At 40.0% G+C, this 25838-nt stretch overlaps 2 protein-coding genes across 3 annotated transcripts in view; one reads left to right on the top strand and one right to left on the bottom strand.

Annotated features, from left to right (window-relative positions):
* Positions 1-12884, top strand: part of carmil2 (capping protein regulator and myosin 1 linker 2) — a 76496-nt gene extending 63612 nt beyond the window's left edge. The window contains exons 33-41 of one of the 2 annotated variants that reach the window (XM_062389671.1): positions 241-1132; positions 2647-2745; positions 2934-2970; positions 3285-3353; positions 4079-4341; positions 5555-5690; positions 6251-6340; positions 8741-8854; positions 8970-12884. In XM_062389671.1, the coding sequence (XP_062245655.1) occupies positions 241-1132; positions 2647-2745; positions 2934-2970; positions 3285-3353; positions 4079-4341; positions 5555-5690; positions 6251-6340; positions 8741-8854; positions 8970-9481 (2212 nt within the window). In that variant the 3' untranslated portion in view covers positions 9482-12884. The remainder of the gene's footprint in view (positions 1-240; positions 1133-2646; positions 2746-2933; positions 2971-3284; positions 3354-4078; positions 4342-5554; positions 5691-6250; positions 6341-8740; positions 8855-8969) is intronic. The other variant, XM_062389672.1, reaches the window with a different exon arrangement.
* Positions 12885-12897: 13 nt separating this feature from the next.
* On the bottom strand, positions 12898-24984 carry ric8a (RIC8 guanine nucleotide exchange factor A). The gene is made up of 14 exons (XM_062389673.1): positions 24776-24984; positions 22349-22396; positions 19725-19938; positions 19391-19536; positions 19218-19298; positions 18816-18915; positions 18360-18547; positions 17683-17777; positions 17444-17594; positions 16550-16645; positions 16321-16465; positions 15774-15918; positions 14891-15010; positions 12898-14234 (listed from the first exon to the last, which is right to left on the bottom strand). The coding sequence occupies exons 1-14, from the start codon at positions 24869-24871 to the stop codon at positions 14102-14104; spliced, it is 1758 nt and encodes a 585-aa protein (XP_062245657.1). The 5' UTR covers positions 24872-24984; the 3' UTR covers positions 12898-14101.
* Between the last annotated feature and the right edge of the window lie 854 nt (positions 24985-25838).

Below are 25838 nucleotides of genomic sequence, written 5' to 3' on the forward strand. Positions count from 1 at the left end.
AAACCAAAAGTTCGGAAAGGTCAGCTCCAGAACAGCTTTCATGTCGTCTTCTAGATATTATGCACAGGCGCAAAGTGTCAAGAGGCCATCAGTAATAGGTGTCTTTGCTCTGGGAGCTGTTTGCATGATGTTTCTCGTTGTGTACCTGAGCTGAGCATGTGACTTGAGTCCTGTAGCAATAGTTGTAGTACTGAGTGTCTCTTCTTGTGTGTTGCTCTTTCTGCTATCTCCCTGCTGCAGAAAAGGCCGGTGGGAGGAGTCAAACCCTGCCCAAGCCACTCCCCCAGAATCAAGTTCCACCCCTTCTGCTTCAACCCCCTTTTCCTCTTCGTCCGAGAATATCACCTCCTCTATCACCACCACTGTCACCTCTCCCTCTGTCCCATATACTGACACATCCTTTACATCCACTGATGTTCCACCCCTTTTTGCATCCTCAATTACCCCAACACCCTCTTCTGTAACCACCACCACAAACACTGCAATTCCTACCAAAAACATCAAGAAAAAGTTTGGCGATTTCTTCGTTTTCAAGAGGGCTCGGGCTGGCCGAGTCACCAAGGCAGGAGGGGGAGAGGGAGGAGTAGGAGAGGGGGTGAAGGTCAAAAGGACCTCCATTGCAGACCTTATTCGACCCCTCCGCGAGGCCAAAGAAAGGGAGAGAGAGAGGGAGAGGGACAAGGAGAGAGAAAAGGAGAGAGAGGCAAGGTCAGGGATGGATGCTAATGTTTCTGATGATGCCGCCACTACAGAAGGAACCATTCCCACAAGCCACCATGTTGTAGGAGATGCAAAGGAAGTGATGGCACCTGCCAATACATTAACCACAACGCCTCCCAGTGAGACCAGTCCTTCTTACCCCACCATCAGCCCTGACCCCATTGGTGCTACGCTTTCCAACCTAGAAGAAGAGGCAGTGTTGTCAGGTTGCACCCCCAGCCCCATTGTCACATCCCCCTTAACTGAGCAGGAGAGAAGTACTGTGCTGACGAGAGAGATGAAGTTGGGAGGGACCCCATATGGAGAGAGAGGACTGAAGGCCACCAAGAGGTTACTGAGAGAGGGCAAGAGTCAGAGTCTCATCCTGCTGACCGGACTGGAGCCTGAAGACAAGGATAATATACACAGTAAGGTCAGTCTGATGCGACACTCAACACACACACAGTCAGATAATCTAATTATTATGAAGCACCAACAAACACCAGCTTCAGTTCTTCAATACTACCATGCTTTGTTAACAACCTAACCTGTCAATACCAACTGCACAAAAACACAGTCAACTCACCAACCTTTCACCTACTAGCTCATTGCAGATGTTTGCTACTTGGCTCTTTTGTATTTCTGTGCTGAGTTACTTTCAGTGAAACTTGACACTTCCTCTGTAAATGTGAAACATCTGCATGATTATTTTGATATAAACTGATAATAGCTTAAAGACCCTGCACACCTACAGTATATAATTTCTTCATGAACTTTTACAAAAAGGCTCCCAATTCTTTTCTCTATGGAACATGATGGAACATTTGGCTCCGGTTGCAAATGAGGCCGTTTCCTTCAGTCAAGTTGAACTGACACTTCAATCAGAGGGTGCACCAAAAAACAGGCTTCACTCATTGAAAGTTAGCAGGTGTTCACATTTAGAATTGAAAAGCATATCGAAGGTCACACTCGCTCCATTTTGTAGAAGTTTATTAATTTGCAGGAAGAGTTCAACTTTCAGTGATAATATCTTGTAATGCTGACAAGCTAACATATTCATCATTATTAATTTATTATTGAAAATAATTGTCAGTGTCAGTATGTGATACTTATATTATTGTAGTTTAAGTGTTAAAACTACACCTCAAACAATTCTGTTGAGGAAAAATAAATCTAGGTTATTTAACAGTTGAACTGTGTGTTAGTCTAGAGAAAATCTGAGGCAACTAATACCTGTCCTCTAAACTTAACTGGCACACAGACCCTGACCCTTAGCTTACACCATATTTTACCATATACACACTAAAAGCTGCCATAGTAAGAGTCCTCCACTCTAAAAACACATCCATTAAAACTATGTCTTAGAATTGTTCATATCAATGGAAAGGGTTACCAGCTATGATTTACTTATTGTAAAACCACATATACTGCCTTTAAGTCTAGGCTGGAGATTGAGTAGGCCTTGAATCATACCTAACAGAGGCTAAAGATAAGAGATGTTATAAGAGCCACAAACTTATCTTTAAATGAATGAAGCTGCATTGGCCAATCATAGATATATTGGTATGGGTGTACATATCTATTGTGCACATCCTTATTTTGGGAAGCTCAAAAAGAAGCTTGAGATAATTTAGAAATTGTGAAAATATATTAACCTAAAATTTGAAAGAAAAGTCACTTGAATCTCCACATGTGTATGAAAAGTGCTTTTTAATTACAATTGCCTTGCCTTGCCTTTCTACCAATTTTTGCTACTATCTAACTTCTTGTCCCCTCAAAAGACACAACAAAACCTGTTATCGACACTACAAACCAGATTTTTGTGCTCATTGGTATCGGTATCCAGTACCTTGCACTTGGCAGTTATCAGTCAGAATATGGAGGGCTAAAGTAATTGGAGATCAAAAGAGTTGATTTTAATCTGTGTGTGTGTGTGTTGTCCTTCAGAAACATGCATCTGAGAGCACCCCCAGCTTTGAGCAGAGACTTCAAATGATGCTGCACAGAATGGGTGTGGCCAAGACCAGTTCTGCTGACACCAAAACTGTGAGCACAGAATTACAATATTTTGGGTTAGGGTTAGCTCTTTTATGAGTCGAGAGATCAAAATAGGACATATTTTCTTCAATTCTTATATGTACGGAACCATCTTCTATCAAGAAGATAACAAACATAAGAACATCATATTGTGAACACTTATTCAGGTATAAGACTGTCCAATGTGTGTGTTCCAGAACAAAGACGAGGAGCTTAGAAAGGCCAATTCTGAAGGTAAGTGTGTGTGTGTGTGTGTGAGTGTGTGTATGTTGTGGGCATGTTGTGGGCACCTAAAGCTGTTCACACAGTGACATTATGGGGACTTGTTCTCCTTATTGGGACAAAAATCTAGTTCCCAAGTAACTTATTCAAATGTAATTTTAAATAAGTTCTCTTTCTCTTTTCCAATTTCAACATTCCTTAAATTCTCTCAGCATCACCAGTTACAGCTTAGAATGACCAAGCCCAGTCTTCATGTATGTTATTCATTATTTACTTAGCTTATATAAAGATTGTCTCTCAGCTGTACTATGGTCTGTGTCTCTCAGGCGCTATCCTGGAAAAACCTGAACCACCTCCCACATACAAGAAACCCAGAACCATGTCCACATCATCAGGTAGGTAACATTATCTATCTACTATCTATCCTTAGTTCTATAGAGTCAGTGTGTGTTACACTGGGTTAGTTTATTTTGCCCGATTATTTTTAAGTCATTGTTGTTGACACCCTTCCCGGTGTGCTTGGGCCTTGGACATGAGACAACAGGAGCGTCTCTGCAGTGGTCTTATGGTTTCTTAGTCTACATCAGTCAAAACGTCTGTCCAGCCTGGATTCCCAGATTGAACCAATCTGCATCATTCACTCAGCAATTTTCCAGACTTTTGAGAACTCGGCGGACGCATGCAAGCCGCAAGAGGGCACGCGAGGGGCGTGTTGCTTGACTTGTGTGCATGCGTGCGTGCGTAAAACCCGACTATAAATCGGCCTGCCTTTCACACATGAACACCAAAGCAGGAGATTCTCTGCTCTGACGATATCACAGGAACACAGAAATCTCCAGAGCATTCAGTAGAGGGGTGGTGCAGCATGGTGAAGCAGGATGTAATTTATTAATTCTGCGGAGAGATTTTAGTTAACAGCAGTTTTTTTATGGTTCTGGCTGGAGAAACTCTGGATCCTCTCACTTGAACATTGACATTGACATTGACATGGACGTTGACTTGGTGTTTTCACATTCAGCCCTTCATGAGAATGTCCGGAGATCCTCCAGAGTTCAGTGCTTGTCTAAAAGCAGCATCAGTGTCTACTTCTCATTGACTGTCTCTCACCCTCTGTTTCCAGCAGACCCTAGGCATCTTATTAGCGTACTGGACCCCATCCGACCAGACCCTCCCCTTCACCCGAAGCCTAGTCTCCATGATCGCCCCTTTGGCTCCCTGCCACCCAAACCTGCCATTGCAGCCAAACCTCCCCTCCCCACCCCGGCTGCTTCTGCAGGGGGAGGAGCTCGTCCATCTTCTGCTCCTCCATCCAGCAGCATGGTAGAAAGAGTCCCGCTCAGAGCACACACTCGTGATGGCAGGCCAGGCGAGAGTGCAGTTCAGGTAATACAGCACTCAGTCAAAGTGGGATGCTTTAGGGCAGGGGTCTTCAACGTTTTTCAGGCCAAGGACCCCCAAACTGGTGGAGAGATGGAGCAGGGACCCCCTACTATATTTATTGTATAAAATGTATTTTTATATTAAACTGGGCCTAGTGCGATATATAAACATAACTACCCTGTTTATTGAGCATTCAATACTAAGCTATTCAAATATAACATGGGTGCATATATTTATGTTTTTAATTTAAACATGTGCAAGGTACAGGGTGACTTGCATACAACACTGAGCTATTAAAGTAATTCACAGATTCATGTTTTTATTTTAAACACATGTAGAAGAGACAGTGAATCCTCAAGCCATCTGTGGATGCCACACATACTCCCACATCGGTGAGATGTCGGACCCTGATGGGTAGCACACAACCTATCTAACCTTGGACGGATGGAGGTTGTCAGGCAGAGGGTCAATTCAGCCTCTCAATATGTTGGATGCATGTTAATGTGTATTTAAAAACATTTAAATTTGTGGAAAAAATTGGTTAGAAAATAAATCAAAAATCATAAAAAATATTAAAAAAGTTCTAATCAACCAAACATTTCCCGACCCCCCTGCAGTACCTCCGCGGACCCCCTAGGGGTCACGGACCCTTGTTGAAGACCTCTGCTTTAGGGAACATATTCCATATATAAGGCTTAACATTCAGGGCCAAAGCTATCACATTTTACATCATAAAGATTTTTTAAGGGCAGAATGATTCACAACTGTGTCTGGGCAAAAATGAATTAGCAATGCAAGTTCCCTCCACAAAATTAACATTTCAATAAAAACATGTTCTTTCCCCATTTCTGAAATCTTCATCAAGCATGTCACAACTCATTAAATCAGTGTTTATGTTAATTCTGAGGTCAGATGTAGTAAACATCATAAGAGGGGCTGTTTGAATACACTCTTCTCTGAACACGTATAAATATAAAAATGTAAATTCAGATTCATCTCATTGTTGATTCTAATATTTTTTCATTCCAAAGAGGGTAGACTCAATATTAGAAACACCTCAGTCACTACTTCTAAAGTTTGGGTTTATTAAAATAGACAAATCATGCCAATTTCTACATTGGCATGATTCTTCTCTTTTTCCATATATGCACGTGACATATAGCAGTCACATTGTTTGTGTGGAGCCCTCTGAGCACCTTCTGATCGTTATTCCTAGAATGGAGGCCAGGGAGGTCCCCAGGGTGCAGCCTCAGCTCCGTCCCCCAGGAAAGAGCAGCTGCCTCCATCCCCATCTCCATGGAGGGGTCCCAGTGCACAGGATCGCCAGGAGAAAGCACAATCAGTGACAGACGGTAGGTCCCGTTCATCTCATTAAAATCAAATAATTCATGCTAATTAGTTTTGTCTGATGTATTAGGTAATGGTTAAGATCTTTTAGGAATCAAGTGTGGTCTGGTCAATATGTTGTGTTTATAGAGAAGGATGATCTGAGTAAGGCACTGTGAACTTATGGTTGTCTGTAGCAGACTTAACAGCTCCCGGCCATCATCACATAAATGTAACATGACAGTCATCAGAGTCATATGTGAGAGGTATACACACCATGTGAGTGAAAATACCAATTAGGAAGATAATACACTTTAAAATACAACAAATTAAGGCTGTGATGATAAAATAAATTCTGCAGTCATGTGATGTCTGGTGGGGATTGAGCTCATTACCGACATCTCCCCAATTTATGTATTTTTCGCTGGTGAAAATTACAAGACTGCATAGATAATTTTACAGACCAGCCCATCAATGATCTGAATATCTTTGATTTATTTCACGAAGTAGGGTGTGGGGGGGGTTGAACTTTCCAAATTTAACTATCCAAAACGTTTGTTTGTGTGTGTGTGTCTGTCTCTTCCAGAGTGTCTTTCCAAGCCACGCCAACATGTGAAGACCCTTCTACAACGTAGAGCTGTGTCCGTCCATGAAGACCCTCTGGCTATGACACAAGGTTTGATAAAGACATAATAGTTCTTACACTGACCACCATTCATTACTTGTTAACATATACAGTACATGTGACGCTTTATGAGTCATTATAAAGCATTTCATGTTCATGTCGATCAGTTTATGTTGTATTCTGCTTCAACATATTCTACAGCCCTTACACGATTAACTAAATGTTTGTCCCTCAATAACCTGAAACTTATTAGCAAAGTGGTTGTTAAGTTCATATCTAGACTTAATCAGGGGGATATTGACAGGTGAAAGGAGACAAAGGTAACTGTCTGGTTTGGATCGGCCACCGAATTGGATAAAAATAGACTCCAACGGACAGTCAGGTCTGCAGGAAAGATCATCGGTGCCAACCTGCCCACCATCCAGGACCTGTACACCTCCAGAGTCAGGAAACGGGCAGGAAAAATCACTGCCGACCCATCACACCCTGGACAAAACCTATTCCATCTCCCCCCTCTGGGAGGCGCTACCGATCTCTGTTCACCAAAACCACCAGACACAGAAACAGTTTCTTGCCCCTCGTCATCTAACTTCTGAACAGCCAACCCACTGTGGCACTGTGCAATAACTGTGGATCGTTATAATAACCACTGTACAGTTACTCCCGAAATTATATTATATATAATATATATTATGATTATATTTAATTATGTTAACTTATTTCACCCTCACTGTACAATTGTAATATGCACACCTGCACTTCTTTTCTTAAACCGTCGCACTGTTCGGACTGTTTGTTTGTTTTGTTTTGTTTTGTGATGTGTATTCTGTGTAAGCACACTGAGAGCCACTTTACCGAGTCAAATTCCCAGTTTGTGCAAACTTACTTGGCCAATAAACCTGATTCTGAAGAGAGGTGCATTGGTGTATAGGAGGGAGAGAAGGGAGTGTGAACGAGGGGAGAGACAGTAGTGAGAATAGGTCAAACAAAGAGTGATCAAAGTTTGATCTCTTTCCTAATTCACGAGGGAAAAACATCAATTATCATAGGAGGGTCTGAAAAATACATCATAACATTTTATGACATTTCATGTTATTTCCCTGCTTATATGTTACAAAAAAACATCTCACATTTACGTTGGATTGGCGTTTTGGTCATCAGTTTCCTAAAAGTTGGTGTCACATGGTGAGTAAATGCTAAATACAAATATAAAGCCACTGTGCTGTCCCCATCAATGCTTATTAATATATTAATACTGAAGAACGCAGCCTTAGATATCACTGCTTGTCAGGTTGTGTCTTGGTTTGGATGGTTGCACCTGACATGAAGTGGCGGCAACCACAACTCGTGCCTTTGCCAGTCTACACTGATGCCATATACTTGTTATCCATAGTTGCAGTGGGAAATGATTAACCAATGAAAGCAGACAGTGCCACAGTGTTATATTGTTAGACACATCATGAAGATAGAAACATGTTTCTCCTGTACATACAAGGGTGCAAAAAAACAACAACACACATACACTATGTTTGTTACACACACAGATTGTGCACAAAGTGAAACCATTTCCTGCAGAGAAGTCTTTTATGATTTTAAAAGTGAGTAGCAAAAGTAGCAAAACTTAACCTTAAAAAAAACTGAGACCATAGAATAATGATTATATAGCTTGCTGGAGATTCTAAAGCCTTCGTAAACAGCTCATTTTTAACAAATTTGTTTTAACATGTCCAGAGATAGGGCATTGCACATCTCCATATCCGAGTGGAATTGTCCACCGTCTGTTCTCTCGCTGGTGTGGTGGATGACGAACAGACCCATATCTGAGGGCCATAGTTTCTGGGTTGGGGTATAGGTGTGGAGCACGTCAAACCGATACTGGTGGACGGGAAAGGGAGAAGGGTTTCGTAAAATGATATGGGACTTGACTTGAAGCCAGTTAAGATGGATTAGAGTGGGGGAGATGAGCTGCCAGGGGAAGCTTATTGTTGTCTGTAGCAGAATTAACAGCCCCCGGCCATCATAAAATAAATGTAACATGACAGTCATCAGAGTCATATGTGAGACGTATACACACCATGTGAGTGAAAATACCAATTAGGAAGATAATACACTTTAAAATACAACAAATTAAGGCTGTGATGATAAAATAAATTCTGCAGTCATGTGATGTCTAATGGGAATTGAGCTCATTACCGACATCTCCCCAATTTATTTATTTTCGCTGGTGAAAATTACAAGAGTGCATAGATACATTTATAGACCAGCCCATCAATGATCTGAATATCTTTGATTTATTTAACGGATAGGGTTGATTGATTAATCAAAAGAGAAAGTGATGTATTTGATTTGATGTTAAATTACAATTTTTGAGTTAAAAAGTAGTTAACTATCCAAAATGTTTGTTTGTGTGTGTGTGTGTGTGTGTGTCTACCTTTGTCTCATCGCTCTAAGAGCTGAAGGCAGTGTTACAGAGATCCCCCATCCGTTTCCGGGGAAACAGAGGAGACTTACCCACCTGCACTGAAGATCCATCCAGTGCAGAGGAAGCACAAAGAGCTCCGGAAGGTGAGAGGTGTTTATCAGTCATGGTTATATCTACTATCTTACTCTGTGCTTCCTTTGTTCTTTTTTTTAAATTTAAACATACTCTTCCACCTGTCTGTGTCTTTCATCCCCTCAGCCAGTGACACAGGAAAAGAGACAGCTGAAGAAAAAAAGGACCAGAAGGAGGAGCTGAAGTCACAGAAAGGTGGCGGGATGATAGCTGATGCAAAGCACCCCTCTCCAGAAGAGGAAGAAGCCCTAGGCTCAGGGTGTCCCTCCTCTACAGCTCAGACTCAAAAAGGAGTATCAGCACCTCAACTCTTCACTCCATCCGCAGCCATTAACAAAGCTTCATCCACCCAGGAGAGGCCTCCAGCACGTACCCCAATGCTGGAAGAGCCTTCTGTAAACTCCACAGCACAGAAAAAGAGCCCCAGCACAGTCCCAACTTTCGACAAACTACTTGTGTGCCCACCACTCCAAGACAAGACCTCCAGCACAACCCACAAGAAGAAGAGCCCTGGCATGGCACCAGCTACAAAGAATCTTGGAAACAGCACAGAGGAGAGAGGAGAGGCGCTCTTAAAACAGCACACAATGAAGGCAGAGCCTGCAGACCAAAGAACTGAGCCCCCTTTGTCTGAATAACACACAACATTGACTTATCCAAGGAGAAAAGACACACCTCGGAGAGAGAGGGAGGAAGGGGCTGTGACATGACTGAGATAAGGAAATGCAAGGGCACATGAGTTCTGAGAGAAACACCCTGTGGAAAAAAGCTGCTGAGTCCCACATCATTAGTGTTCTCCTGAGAACTAGATATTATTTAGTGAACACGGTTGGTGCTTGTTTAAATGCTAGCCTACAGCTAACATCCCATTTAACAACACATTTAGTGTTTGTAGTCATCAACATGCTAGGTTTCAACACAAATACACAAAAATCGCCTGCTTATATAAATTAGATCATTATGACAAAATAACAGGTTTTAAAGGTCCATTAAGTAATTTATTTCTTCTCACTTTACCTTCTTACTTTCTTTTACTTCCAGGTTCGTCTTCGATCCACCCTGCTGTATTTTACTTTGACTTACTTCCAAGTGATTAAATGACCATTAGACCCATTAAGCTAATTTTTAATTGGGTATTTTTGTTAAATGTTTAAATCTTAATGAGTCAAAAAATATTGATTGAATGGTGCTCTCTCTCTCAATCCACTGTTTCTTTTTTGTCAATGGCCTGATATTCAGGTTGATGTTGGCTGTTTAGGATGTGTAATCTGGTTGGAACTTTCTATTACTACTTAGGCCCTGCACTGTACATCACAGTCTCTAACAGCTTCCGTACTGACAGGCAGAAAATAAACATTCTGTCCTGCTGACAAACAGACATATTACTCCCTCCTGAGTTTCCTAAATTCAACATGAGATAAAAAAAATACATTTGTAATACAAAATTCACACATGCAGTGGCATGAATGTAATTACAGTATAAAACCCATAGTAACATTTATTCACATAAAGATGTACATCATCAGTTGGATTTATGGATATAAGCAAACTGCTGAGGGAGATGAGGTAAAGTTACATAAGAAGGAGTTTAGTTTTCAGGTACACGAACATGCAGGCTTTCTAACTGATAATCGCTCTAGTGAGATGAGCTGGAAATAGATTAACAATGAATTTTTTTTTTTTTTTTTCAGTTTTCTTAAGCTTTTACACTTATAGACGCTGCATGGTGGCAGACTGCAGGACTTCAGCAGTTCACAAGGACAGTTCCCTGTCCCTTGTTTGACTTAATCCGTCACTCAAACCATCTTGAATCTGATTTGAAATACATTTTCCTCATGTACCAGAGCAACCAACTGATAAATTCAAGGTTTTTAAACAGCAACACCCTGCTTTCATGGAAATCTCTAAAGTTTCATTCTTTGGCTTTTATTTCAGTCAGTCCATTTACAATACTATAAATAACCGTGTCAGTCATCACAAAAGGGGAAACTTTGAATCAGAAGCACGGCACAAAAACTACCCACTTCGAGGTTTGGTACTTTGGGCTAAGAGTAAACAACATAAATATAAGGTTTTGTCTCCACCAGATATTTGTCATTTTATGATACGTACCAGACTTCGTGACTACAGAACCAGCTCTAAACATGCTCCAAAGAATATTTATAATTCCAGAAGTTGACCACATTTTTTTAGTTGTTTTCATTTTTTTATTATTTCAAATCAATTTCCTCTACACTACTTATTAAAGTCCACATTATGCCAACTATATGGTATAATATTCAAATTTTCAAATGTGAAGATGTTTTCACATTAAGTCTTTGGATCTTCAGATGAACAAATGGAACGCTCTTTCTAATTCAGTCACTGTCGCTAATTGAAGTCAGGTTCATTCATTCCATTTGACAACTATAAGTATGTCCATCAGGGAGGAGCGTATAAGTATGATCAGATGTAGTGTAAGATAAGAATCAGTATATTCAGTCTATAGAAGTGTCAGGGTGGTTGTTGAGAATGGTGCGTGGTTAGTGAGAGCAGACCTCAGTTCCGCTCTCGATGTTGTCAGCGACCTGAGCCTCCGTCTCATCCTCGGGTAGAGTTTATTTTCTACTGTCATATTTATCTTTGCCTTGCACACACAGGATATGTACAAAACTACATAAGCAAACAGAAAAACGTTATGAAAGTTATGAACAGAGTATTAATCCATACCTATACTTATAATTATTAAAAGTTGTCAAAATGTGTATTCTCTTGTTTTTGTTGTGATACTGTTGTTTTATTTCGTCCTTCATTCAAGTTTTTAAAGTCTCAGAAAACAGTACCATGTTAAACTGGGAGACACGAAATAGAGAAGAAAAAGGCTGCAGTTGGATAATTTAATATTGGACCCAATGTTTGAGGGACTCTACCTGAAGCAGAGAGGCATAAGTTAGGATATAGAGTATATAGTGCTGCTTAGATTTCAACCATTTCTTACTTGCCAAATTTGTTGGACTAACCTGCTTGTAGGCCAAACATTGAATCTAATAGGAAACACTTTTTTACAGCCCATTTTAGTTTTTTACTTGATTTTGAGATTTACTTTCCTTCCTACCCTTTAGGTGTTTTGCAGTATATTTCTTGAAGATACAGTAAGCAAAGGTTGGAATTCCTTTTACATTTTCTAAAGGTTCACGTCTGTGATGTATAAGTGAAGTGTGCTCTCTGTGTTTAGTAGTGAAACAACCCTAACCCTAACCCTGAACGGGAAACCAAAATGACCCCACATATCTGATACTCCATTTAAAAAACAGTGTGTAGATTCCATACTGAAAAAGAGCAAAAAAAATAGAACGTGCATGAGTGGATCTGCCTCATATCCTGCCCTCTACATACTTACAATCAACAATATATGGTCAATGCAAAGCACCTCATGAATGTCTGATAATCAATCAATCAATCAAATTGTATTTGTATAGCCTATATTCACAAATTACAATTCGTCTCATAGGGCTTACGTAACACTGTATGGACAATTGCGCCTCTCCCTCTGATGCTTTCCCTCCTGTTTTTCACATTTAGTGAAAATATTTATCCATAAGTTAAACACCTTTAAGTCATCTTTTATTTTATGATGTTGCATTTAGTGAACTTTTGCTTTGGATTTGCAACTGTGATGCATGTATTGTGTTTCTCTTTTGTATTGTCTGATGTGTTGTTCTTTGATGTGTTGGGTTCATTCACAACCATATGTTTGTGTATATCCCCAGACAATAGAAAAATCTACAGAAATCTATGTCTAGCTTTCCTATCAGTTATACATCTCATTCAGGGACGGCCGGCAGGAGCAATTTGGGGGCTTGCATATTGGACGAACTGGGAATCGAACCAATGCTCCGCCAATAAGTGTACAGCCTGCTCTAACTTCTAGGCCACCGACACTCATGAACGAAGAAAGCTGGTTTTTGTAAAACTGTATTTTACCTGGTACACCTCAAAATATAGATGACCTTTCATGATGATGGTGCATCAGTAAAAGTTGGCATTAAAAATATGACATGACATTTTTTTTATTTAAAGACATTTAATGTATAATACAGCCCATTATTATTGGCAGCTATACAACAACAATATAAATACAAAATATTAGATGATGAGTTATATATTACAGGGTCTCTCGTTTCATTAGAATATTAAATTATGACATATATGCCAGCAGTTTCACATCAAGTCTAAAAATAAAACATCTCAGGGGATTTATGAAAAAGAACAGGCATCTAATTTTTTTCTCCTCGAAAATAGCTGATTCCATCTTCACAAACTGTGCAGCATTCGTCTGCCTTTCATACAGTTCCACTGCTCCAATGAGATTGTGAAATTACACATAATCTGAACATGAAAAGCTCCTATTAGTGTTAGTTTTACAGTAACTGGGTATTTATGGAGAGGCATGGTGCTGTTAAGCTCATTCAGCTCTGTGCTGTGAGGAGGCACAGGAGTCTCAAAAGACATGGTCTCATTGTCTCAACAAATCTGATCCAAACGATTGAGAAACATGATCTCAATGGTTTGGGAGTCATGTGAGATGTGTTGAATGAGCTTATAGTTGTTGTTTAATAAATCACTTTGAACCATGCAATCCTACATCAACTCTGTGAGGCATTTAAGGTTCAGGTTTTGTGTCGGGGGGGGGGGCAGGAATGGTCTACATAATGGATTACTCAGCCTACTGTACAGTGTGCAGTTGACTAACAAATACTAATGATAAGGTACACAAACACTTGAAGAGATACATGAAGTCTACTAATAAAGTTATGCAAGCAGGTCATGAGCTAAAATTAGCAATAAATGAGTCTTCTTGTTTGTTAGAAGCCAAGTCAACCCTGCTGAGTTGGACAGGAGCATGATTTAAATGACCATACTGAAGCTGTTTCTGATTCTCTACCTTACAATTATGAAAATCAACTGGCAACATGTACAACTCAGCCATTTACTATTTTTTGTCAAAAGGATGATTTTTAAATGTATTGTGTAAGTGTATAATTTCATATAGTCACATTTTTGTAAAGTAGTCAGTAATGAAACAAGGGTTATTTGTATATGACAGAGAAGCACATAAAGCCAGTGATATTGTCCTTCAATCTGAATTCCATGCTGTGGTTTCACTTTGACTCAACTAATCCCAATTGTCCACCTTGTGGCACTTGAATGTTTTCAATAATCAAGCCAGGACTGACACAGGAGTTACAGCTATTTCTTTATTTCTGCCTCTGTGCTTACTAAGCCTCATCTTCACTGCCAGGCTCTTCTGGCTGGAACACGGGATTGTGTGTGAGGTTTTGTAGATCATCTGGAGTTACCTCTCTCATTTTCCCATCCATGCTGAGCTGCATGGGTTTGATCACATTGGTCCTGCCGAGAAAGGTGGTCGGAATGAAATAATGAGAGCATGTGTGAGTATAGATTGAAAGTATGCAGCCCTGAGCAGTGAACACTGTGTCCGTATTAATTACTGAGAAAATGGCAGTCCTGTTCATTTAATTGTTCTGTACAGTTTTTACAGTCTGAACGTCATTTTGACACAAAACTGGCAGTGGGTGGTGGTGATGGTCGTTTGCCAAGAGATTCAGCTATTCTTGTCTTGTAAAGACAGATATAATTTATCATCTGAGCAAAGTTCATCAGGACAGACTTGATGATTCAGTGACAGGCCAGCCATATTGGGGCTAGTTGTTTAGCATACTGACTTTAGTAGAAGTAGATCTGTTCCAGCTGGTGCTGGATACTGATGCTCTTAACCTTTTTCATCCTTACAAAATTGTAATCTGGTTTATATCTTCTTCCTCAAGACATGGAGCTATGTTACATCAAATGCAACAGGTCCACAGGTTGATTCATAACCTTGTTCATGTAGTTATAGAAAAGGCCAATCACAGGACTAACATACTGGGAAACCAGTAACCTTCTTGCTATGAGGCAAGCACCGCACCACCATGCAGCCTTAGTCAAAGTTTGTGTGTATGTCTGAGTGAGTGAGTGTGTGAGTGTGTGTTTCAGCTTGTATTGACCTGGACAGCTTGTCAAACATCCTGACCAGCTTCATAGCTTCATATTCTTTCTGCTCCTCTGTCATTCCCTCCATGGGATTAGGCTGCTCCTCTTCCACAACTCCTGTTATTGGGTTTATACTGGACACAAAAAAGAGCCAGCCATTAAGAAAACAAAAGAATAGAAAATAGCATTTTTATTCAAATTCTACGATTTCAGAATTCAGACCTCTGAACAAAAGCCTCTCAGTCGAGGTGTTCCACGTTGTTCTTTGGGAGGGGATAGGTGTGTGTGTGGGGAGGGGGGGGGGTCATTTTTATGATCTAAGCTCTTAGTGTAAAGCTCATGGTGCAAATAAATTTTACATTAAACTAGTGTTAGTTTAATTGTGCCATGTTTTCACAGGATTGCATATGGTAACCTAATGAATCATGTTTTTTTGGGGGGTTTAACATGTAATTAACCAATCAGAATGACATCTCCGATTCAATGGTGTCACTCTGTATATGAGAAGGTAATCTGTGTGTGTATTAGCAAGCTGTGCATATTAGTATTTTGATAATTAATCTTAAAAAAAAAAGAACTGTGCCACTGACTTAGGACAGGGTTTTTTGTTGGTCAATCACTTTCACTGCCTCAAAGTAGCAATTCATTAACAATACAAATTACCTAAGCTCACTTTAAGACCAACACACCCATGGGTGTTCAGATGGATGCAAGTGCATTTTCTATTTAAACAATGTGGGTGCTGGAAAGATAAATGTCTTTAGTCTGTAAGACATAATTCAATGGTTACAGTAAATGTTTAGTACTTAAAGCTAGCAAATGTATTTTGGAAATGCTGCAATGAAACACACTAAACAAGGCACTGAGACAAGGTGACAATGTAGAGGTGGTACTGACTGAGCCTTGGCCTCTCTGTACTCCTCTGTCTCAGAGTCTTCATCTTCAGAGTAGATCCCAGAGTCTCTGCCCCCGGTCAACAGCCCTCTGGCAGCCAGAAGACCCGCAGCATTACCATATCCAGTATACTTAACGAACCTTGACACTGATTTAAAAAAAAACTATTGTTAATACAGCAGAATTAAAAGACACCAATACAATGTCAAGAAAAGCAATCCAAGACGTCTCTGGTCAGAGAGCCACAACCTCAGCCAGCTACGATATCTACATCAGACATGAGGCTGATCTGAATTATGATTCGATCGTTTAGGCTGCACTAGCAAAGATTTATATTCAGGACACAACCATTTCTCAGTTCAATTAGTATATACGCTGGTCAGAGAGTTTAACTTATAACAGAGTTGATAATAATAGAGTCATATTACACTGTTGTTCAACTGAATAGTTGATGAGTCAACATAGTCCATGACGCAGTGAGCGATGATCTTATAGTCACTCATACAGAGAGTGACATCAATCACAAACATTAAAAATATATTTTCCTCACCACTTTCTTTGCAGAGTACAAAGAGGAATTCAGCTGCACAGTCCTTAACATCGGTGTCAATGTGTGTCATTATACGGACTAGTTTGTTCCTCAGAGCACTGCCCACCTCTGGTTTGTTTATCACATCACGCAGTGGAGGTAGCACCTAAACACAGACACACATTAGCCGTCAAAACACCAAAAGTGCTAATAATTACTCTCTTCATCGTGGAGCTTATTTGCATCTGACCTTTGACCTGAGGAACTTCCTGGTCTCTCTATGGATGCGGCTGCTTTCGGTCAGCAAGTTCAGTGATGGGAGAAGGGTCTCTCTCAGTTTATGGACCTGATTAAAGGAAAAGCAATGCTATTTCCCAAACTCCTCCATTTAAAATAATGTGAAAGGAACATCAAAGTTTACATGTTTCTGAGAAGTTTTGTTGAAATGAGTTATTTGATGATATGTGGAGCTTGTGTATTATATTGATACCATGGCTCCAACCCAATCCCTACAGTCTCACTCTATATAAAAACAAAACCATTTAAAATTATAGCTTGATTTGGATTTTGGATTTTAAATCTTCAGTCAAAACCCTATTGAATACGGAAATTGGTTCTAGTTGGTTACTTCCCACCACTGTCTGTAAGGAACATGAACCATTAGATCTTTCTAATATCAGTTAATAAATAAAAAAAAATACTGTCAGCTGCATTTGTCAGTAGTCCAACGTATCCTTTACTTCTACACATTTTCACTGAGTTGTTGTAACTTGTAGCAACCAGCTGGCACAGTATTATAAAAGCGGACACATCAGTTAACACACAGCTCCACCTACTGACAGAGTGTCAGGTTGTGTTCAATAGTTTATTTCCTTTTACCTTCTAAAAGATAAGCAACTTTTAACTTGTAGCAACCAGCTGGCACAGTATTATAAAGCGGACACATCAGTTAACACATAGCTCCACCTACTGACAGTGTCAGGTTGTGTTCAATAGTTTATTTCCTTTTACCTTCTAAAAGATAAGCAACTTTTAACCAGGCGGCTAAAAAGCAATATCATATTATAGCAGCATATTTAATATAATTTGATTAATATTTGTATTAATTTATATAGTGAGGAAGATACAAAAAGTCTTGTCTTACCCGGTCAAGTCTTTTCTCCATGAATTTCAGGAGCATGTTGACAGCATCCATGTTGACCCCCATATACTCAATGGAAGCTTGTTGTACCTTTGGCAACAACAGCACATCCAGACAGGGCAGAGGGAGGTTACCTAACAGGTTAATACTGTGGCTGGGTAAAAGAGGGATGGAGGGCATGACTGTATAATTCAATGAACAGAGTGACAAAGACAACAGATGTAAAGTTTGTGTTGTTATACCTGTGGAACTCCTCAGTCCGCTCCTCTCCATCAGCATGGCTCATTAGACAGTGTCTCAGTATGGCTCCCAAATGTCTGTACTCTGCCATCTCCTCCTTCACACACACACACACACACACACACACACACACACACACACACACACACACACACACACACACACACAAACATGTCTCGTTCACATAGAATCAGAAGCCTTTCACTGTAAATGTGTATATTTCCAGTGCATTTGTGTGTAACATATAGAGGTAGCTGACTAATCATATGTTGTTGGGTTCCACTGGAAACAAAAACAGATTTGAAAAGTTCAAAAGAAAGACATAAACATTTTCAACACACACAATACCAGCAGATAGGGGGTTCTTTGCCTTACTTTTGGTTTGGGAGGAAAAGTCTCAAAAACCATAAGATGAAAATAAAAATTCAATGTGAGAATAAATCAAATGTGATGATCCCAGACCCTTGCTCTCACATCACCAACAGGTCGGTGTTTTCATGTATACCATGAAATATCTTAAAATGTCTGCTTGATGGATTGGTTGGATGGATTGTTAGCACTCATGTGATCCTTTGACTGTCCCTCTAGTGCCTTCTAGTGATATTTAGAATTGTAAGTGTTACATAAATAACAACATGACAAAAACGATAAAATAAATAAATGTACTTTTCTCCAATACCTCGTCAACCTTACGCCTTGCAGTGTCAAACGTGAGGTTGAATAGTATTTTCAGAATTTCCATGGCTAGTTCAGTTTGTTCCCGGCTCAGAGGGGGTAGCTCTTCAAGTGGGACGTCCTCTGATCCTGCTCTGGCCGTCTCCAATGTGTCTGGCCAACACAGGCCTAGTGTCACATCCAACTGGTTGCCTAGAACACACAGGAGGAGAAGTTGCCAACGTATTTGCTTTGTACCTTCCTCTTATGGAATCCTCTCCTCCTTTTCAATTTATGTGCGATGATTTTTCATTTATCTTGTTATTGCTTAAAAAATCGGTATTACAGACACTGGCGACCTGCAAGGTGAGTTACATTGCACCATTGGTTAACTTGGAGATTGGTAACCTAGAGATGATGATGGTCACTAGATTAGTATATATAGAGGGAGGATATAGTGGTTACACATGAAATCAGTTACCTAGCAGACTGATGCCATGAAGCTCCTGTGCTAACTGTGCCCTGACGTCTACCCTGAGGGTAGTCAGCAGAAAGGTGAGACGCAGGTCAAAGAACCGCACCTGGACAGAGAAAGCACACACGGACACAAACTCACTGTCTGACTTCAATGAGGGGCTGGAGGAGCTTATTTGGTACCAGCTGGAGGGTATCTGCTGTACAGAGTATCATTAAGTGTTGTGTTCTGTGTAGTGTAACAAATATATTTCATAAACAACATTGAAGCTTCAAACAACCCGCAGTTCATGCAGAAACACACAAACACTAAAATAATTAGTGCACTATTATTATGAGTGCTCTTGTTTTGAGGCTACAGATGTCAACAAAGTCAACATGAAAATATTTAGCTAACTGACATCCATACCTCGTGGATCCAAGTGGAATCATGACACTGTTTCAGCCTCTCTGACAAGCCCTTCATCAGCTGCAGATCTGCTGCGATGACCTGCCAACCACCCATCCAAGTACAGGTTTTAGATTGTCACCAATACAATCTGTTTTCATGTAAATGTGCAAAGAGAAATACAGCAAACCGACCTGTCCCGTCTCGTTGTGTAGCAGGATGTTACATATGGACTTGAGAGCCTCGACAATAACTTCCTGGTCAGGACTTTCTGATGGAGGGGACGCTCCCTTCATCAACTCACTCGACACTTCCTCTGCATCTTCCCCCTCACCCTCGACTAGAAAGAATTAATGCCAAAGTCCAGTAGTGAAGCGGAGACATCCTGTATTTAAACTGTGTTTAGTTTTTGTTAAGTAATTCCAAAACAAATTTATGCTGTAGGGGCTTTAAAAAGAAACAATATGATAATTACACTGCCAAAAAAAAATCATAAAAAGTGCAAATGTGGTTGGCAGCAGGGCTTACCTTGGCCCTCCATCAGATTGCTATGGGCATGTGTGGCAGTGCTGGAAACAGCGATGCCAGCGTAGCGGGCAAGAGTAGACATGGCCGAGCGATTGATGAAGGGGTCCAGGCAGTCTTTGTCCCTGGTCAGGATGCGAAGCGTTTCTAGACATGCCAGCTGACAGGATGGCTGCAACTCCCTATTGAGGAAACCGAGCACCAACTCCCCTAGACGCTGCATCACACAACAAACAAATCAAGTCTCTGCTGTATTCATGGTAGCAAAGAAGGACATAGGTGATTAAACATAGCAGTTTCACCTATACAATGTAATGAACACTGGACTGAAGCTGCCGCTTGTCTCAATACTGTACATAAAGTATATTGAGTATTTTCCATGGCTGAGTTGCTCTTTGATTTAATTTCCCTCTTGACTACTTTAGATTTGTACAAGTAGTTGTGACTGCCGTTAAAGAACACTTTTTCAAAGTCCTATGTCTCCTGGCTAACGAGGTGAGTGGCAGCTAATCCTGGCTCTGATAAATGCGTCTGCTAAGCTCATCTTGCTAATAAGTTCCAACAGTCTATTTGCAGGTGTATGCTCCGTGTGTGCACGTTTGTTGGACAAAAAAAGCACGAAATCACACATAAGCTGTACTTGTCCTATGTTAAAGCCTGAACTTTGAGCGAACTTACTTTTCTTTTTCCCTACGGACCACAGTTTTAATCGTATCTGTTCTATAGCTAAACTGAACAACAGCAATAAGTTTACTTTGTGAAGCTGTTGCTTTGCTGCCCTGTCAGAGTCTGAATGTGGTCTGTATTTATATAGCACTTTTTTAGTCTTGATGACCACTCAAAACGCTTTATAGTTCACCAATTCACACACACACTCATACAGTGCATCTATGTGCAGCACTTTTTCTATGAGGGGCAATTTCCTATCTCCTCAGTCAAAGCTGCCCCCAGAGACATTTGACCCAAAACAGTCACAAATGTGTGTTAAATCATCAAAAAATATAAAATAGGATTTTCAAATTTGTCAAATTTTTGAATAATTTTGGGTTCTTATAAATGCCAATTTTCCAATCCACAGCCTAACACCAAACAATTAGGAACCCAGGTTAAACTTTACAATGTTTATTTTACAAATAAACAAATCACAACCTTTTTACTATTAGATTAAATTCAACTTCATTGATCTGATCATTATTTCTTTTGTTGTGTAGCAGTCTGCTCCTCCAGTAGAATTTAGTTTTCTCGTAGAACACCATGACCCCCTGGACTGAGAGTTTTCTCTGACGCTGCTTGCTAAATCTGCAACTTTCTAAACCATATGTGATTATGATCGGTGGATCGCGAATCAGAGATCGTGATCATAATGGTGGAATCTGTATGGCAGATTCTGTATCGTGCTGGATGATCGTGATAATAATGGCGGATCGTGTATCGTATTGGCATCTGAAAGTGGTGGTGGACCACGATCGAGGTGGCAGTTGATGGTGGATCCTGATGGCGGCAGTGGACAATGACTGCGGACTTTAGTGGCATCCGATCTTGATGGTGGATCCTGATCAAGGTGGCTGTTGCTCTCACGTTTACATTTATTTTTTACCACTCATTGGTTAGGTTGAACTGAGGGTAATGAACCATACATTTTTTATTGAGTGGGACTGAATGAGATATTAGTCTGAGAACCAGCCTTACAAGGTTCAAACTGGCACCAAAACCAGTGAATGCTTTAAGTTGCAGTCTCTGTTTCACACATGTCTGATGGTACACATTCACTCCTATTTCAGTCACTCTCTGTCTGATCGGGCCACATAGCTGCTCATGTGTTGAGGCATGTTCATGCTTTCCATATGGGGTTTGATAAAGTTGCATTGAAAAGCATCTGCATCCCCGCAGTGAGAGAACATGCACAGACAGGCAGTGTGATGCTGCTGTTGTGTCACCGTGGCCGGGCTGACACTCATCATTTCAGCATTGATAACTCTGAACTGAAGTAAATTAAACAAGTCAAATGCATTCACAATATTGCCATTAGCAGCCAACTCTACAACTGACAAAGCTGCATTGGTTAATTGGTGCATTAGTGTATTGAATGTCAACAGATGCCAGTCGTGTCACACTTCAGCAATTTAATAAATAGTTTATTTACATTTGTGTTAGCACTCAGTTAAGTAACATCTCACTACAGAGCCTCAGAAATAAGCTAAAACAATACACAAGATTATCTGTCACCTTGTGTGAGCATACAGACCAGCAAATTCCCCTCCTATTGTTAGCTTTCTGTAATAAATTCCTGGACCTCATCTATCTTTTCATTTCTGGTTTAAGGGAATTAAACTACATTCGGATTAAAACATCTGCCATACATTGTAACAGTGGGACATCTCTCTCTATCTCTCTCTCTCTCTCCCCTCTCTCTCTCTCTCTCTCGCTCTCTCTCTCTCTCATAGGAATGCACACACACATAGGAGGTGAGAGTGATAATAAATAAAAATGTGTTCTTTTACTGGTGACATCAAATTAGACATTTTATTACACATTTTAAAGCTTCAAAGTTCTTAAGCTCTTAAGAATTTATGCAAGTTACCAACAACTCTTTCATTGTCTAACATCAAGTAGATTAACAGTCATACCTCTCTTTCATGCTCCTCTTCCCTGCTGAATGTAAAGCATTGGTTCATCTGAAGAGAAAGCACAAAAAAAAGTGAGGTAGAGGATATTCTAAAGGAGGAATAGACAAGAGGAAAAGTACACTACAGAGGAGGAAGAGAGGGAAAGCAGGGGAATAATAACAAAACATAAACTTTTAAGATCTTAAAACAAAGAGGTTATCATAAATCATGATGGCGAATCATCACAATCCTCTACTGGAGGAGGGTGTGGGGTCTCTTTTTCAAGCTAAAGACAGCTATACATGTACTGTCCAATCAACAGTGTCCTTTAACCATGTCCACAATCCAGCTTTGACATATCCAGTCATGATTGTGAAGATTGGCTTCTTGAATCTCCACTGAAATGCTTACCAAAGAATTCTGAACATTTCAAACCAAAACTAGTGTTTTTTTAAATAAAGCAAAAGCATTCAACAGTTAAAAAAAAAAAATTCTGATGTCTGTTGGTTGTTATTATTGTTTTTTTGTATAGCTTATAAAGTGTTAATGACCACTCAAAGCTTTTTAAAGTACAATTTTGCCATTCACACACACATTCATACACTGCATCAAAGTGCAGCACTTCTTCTATCACACATCAGTCACACTCTGCCAGCATAACCATCAGGGGCAATTTATGGTTTACTGTCATGCCCAAGGACACTTCCAACCACTGACATTGTTCTTGGAGGTTTGCTCTATGTACTGAGCAATGGCTGCCCTAGAGAGGCAGAAGGGGAGCGCTATAATGAACAAAATACATGAATTAACAATAAACAAACCCTAAAACTACTCCCAGATAGTATTGACATGTAAGAAGATTCCATCTCGAAAATGTCCAGTCATATAGGTCAAGTAGTAGTACCAGTAGGTAGTTTAAAGCTTATATATCTCTTAAATTAATGAGGTGTGGAGGATAGTAATTTAAATTGCGTTTTTCTAGTCTTGATGGCCACTCAAAGCGCTTTACAATACAGTTTATTGCCATTCACCCATTCACACACACATGCATACAGTGCATCTATAGGAAGCACTTTTTCCTTGAGGTGCAATATGGAGTTCAGTATCCTTTAGGCCATCCGCATGCAGATGGGAACGACTGCTCTACCCTTTTCAGCTGATATATATGCTATTTTCAAGCTGCAAAACCTCAACAATGACATAATATACATTTAAAAAAAACTGTAGAACAGAGGGCAACTGAAAAGTTAGATAATGTTTTTGGACTTGATCCACTGTTGATGTAAGGCAGGGGAAGGGTAACCTAAAATTGACATTTAACCTTTTTCCAATTAAATGGTAATTTCGATGTTTTCGAGGCCTCTAACTAGAAAGTCGGCGGTTCAATCCCAGTCTTTCCCATCTGCATGCCAAAATGTCCTTTGGCAAGATATAGAAAAACACTGTCTGACTGTGTGTGAGAATGGGTGAAAGAGCATGGTCATCAAGACTAGAACAAAGCAATATATAAATACAGATCTTTTACCATTTAAAGAAATACAAATAATCAGCGCAGGCAAACAGCAGAGCATAGCGAGGAAAGGATATCGCAGATCGTGCAGCTCTCCTTTAACACTAAGCTCCTCTTAAGTAGAGTAGGATGTGACTTGGCCGTTGAAGACTCTATTTGTGCATCAGAGAACATAATCCTATTGCCTTTGAGAATTAGTCCCTATGACTGGTCGACGACCCAACCAACGGTAGAACTTTGATAAAATGTAGCATTACAAAGGTAGAAGAAGCTTATAAATCAGTAACCCAGCCCCTAGTCTGAATACTGAGGTGTCCTTTGGCAAAATACTGAGCCCCAAATTGCCCCTTCTCATAGAGAAAGTGCTGCACATAGATCCACTGTGAATGTGTTTGTTAATGGGTGAATTTAAAACCATTTTTAGTCTTGGTGTAAAGTCATTCAATTTTCTATAGTATTCTTCATTAGCCATACAAGATATATTGAAAATGTTTTACAAATTGGTAATAGTTTTAATAGTGTATTTTTAATTGATGTGAATCACTTAGTAATTTGATATCTGTGAAAGGTATTGTACAATTACTCTCTCTGACCTGAGACCTCAATCCCTTCTGACTGAAGAACATTGGCATTTAAATGGATGGTTTTAGCGTGGTGTTTTAGGTGGTTGTGAGAGTGCTGCTGGCTATCGGAGGGTTATTTGACGTTGTCAGACTCACAATTCTAGTCAGAACTGCCCGACCAAAAATGTTGTGTGCGGGGCTAAGTTCGTCCGGCATCCAGGCTAGGTTATTTGAGGATCAAGACCCTAACTGAACATGTAAAGCGAGGACAGAAGCTGCTTGCGTAAAAACAGACAACATGTACATCACATTAATGTATAGATTTATGATTAACTTGATGTTTCGATGCAGCGATGCAATTGGGTTCTTGTTTACCTCCTTGGTGAAGCTCTGTAGAGCAGTCAGAGCGGTGTCCTGCTCTCCCGTCTCCATCTGCTCTATGATGGCACTTAAATCCATTTTCATCGCCATAGAATTAAGGCTTCCTCCTGGATTGATGCTCAGAGCACAAGTGTGTTTGTCCTAAATGCGCGTGTACAATTTATGATTACACACCAGCCCCAAATGACTGCATGATGCCTGGATCCCTGCCTGCCAGAGAGAGAGAGAGAGAGAGAGAGAGAGAGAGAGAGAGAGAGAGAGAGAGAGAGAGAGAGAGAGAGAGAGAAATAGAGAGAGAGAGAGAGAGAGAGAGAGAGAGAGAGAGAGAGAGAGAGAGAGAGAGAGAGTGATGCTGCGTTCAAGAGTCCCGGAGAGTGACGGACAAAACATATTTCCTGAATAACGAAAAGATATACAGTATCTGTACTTATAATCATATACTAATAATATTAGTAAATATGCATAATATGTACACTGGCTGTCATATAAACAAAATAATCCGTCCCTCTTCGACCTATGATTCCTCTCCTTTACATTTGAGTGGAAAATGTATTATTTCTTTTTTCATTATTTTTCATATTGTTCGACAATGAATTATAAAATACAGTTATGGTAAACCATATCGAGAACTGCATCGTTTGAATGTCCTTTATTTAAATATCCCCTCATGATCCAAACATTTAAACTTACAATTTGCGCGTGGAATAGATGTACAATGTTGTGTTTAAATTCTCAGGGCCACAAGTACTGATTTTCCGTAATCACAATTTTCAATAGGGGATACATTTTGTTTTTATTATATAATATAATTCATCTAAATTCGATTAAAAACTGTATTGCTTGTTAGACTAAACCAAAAGGGTAACCCATCTCAAAATATGTGCGTGATCTATGATGACCCATCACTGTTTATTTTCTGAAGAAGACAAGGGAGTGCTGGCAATGTCTGGGTGTGTTCGATTCATAATCCAAAGCAAACGTACGGGCGGGGTTAATGTTATACATTCAACAAATATCATCCAAATAGCATTGTATGACAACCGAAATACATTTTGTA

The sequence above is a fragment of the Platichthys flesus genome, chromosome 6 (assembly GCF_949316205.1).
Source record: "Platichthys flesus chromosome 6, fPlaFle2.1, whole genome shotgun sequence".
Taxonomy (NCBI): Eukaryota; Metazoa; Chordata; class Actinopteri; order Pleuronectiformes; family Pleuronectidae; genus Platichthys; species Platichthys flesus.

What these genes read in the sequence shown, in the direction of transcription:
- ric8a (XM_062389673.1), bottom strand. Translation starts at nt 24,871, where the DNA reads ATGGCGATGAAAATGGATTTAAGTGCCATCATAGAGCAGATGGAGACG. An exon ending in AAGAGGAGCATGAAAGAGAG is followed by an intron (nt 19,939 to 22,348) that starts GTATGACTGTTA and finishes TGTGTGATGCAG; the next exon opens with CGTCTAGGGGAGTTGGTGCT. An exon ending in TGTACTCTGCAAAGAAAGTG is followed by an intron (nt 15,919 to 16,320) that starts GTGAGGAAAATA and finishes TTTTTAAATCAG; the next exon opens with TGTCAAGGTTCGTTAAGTAT.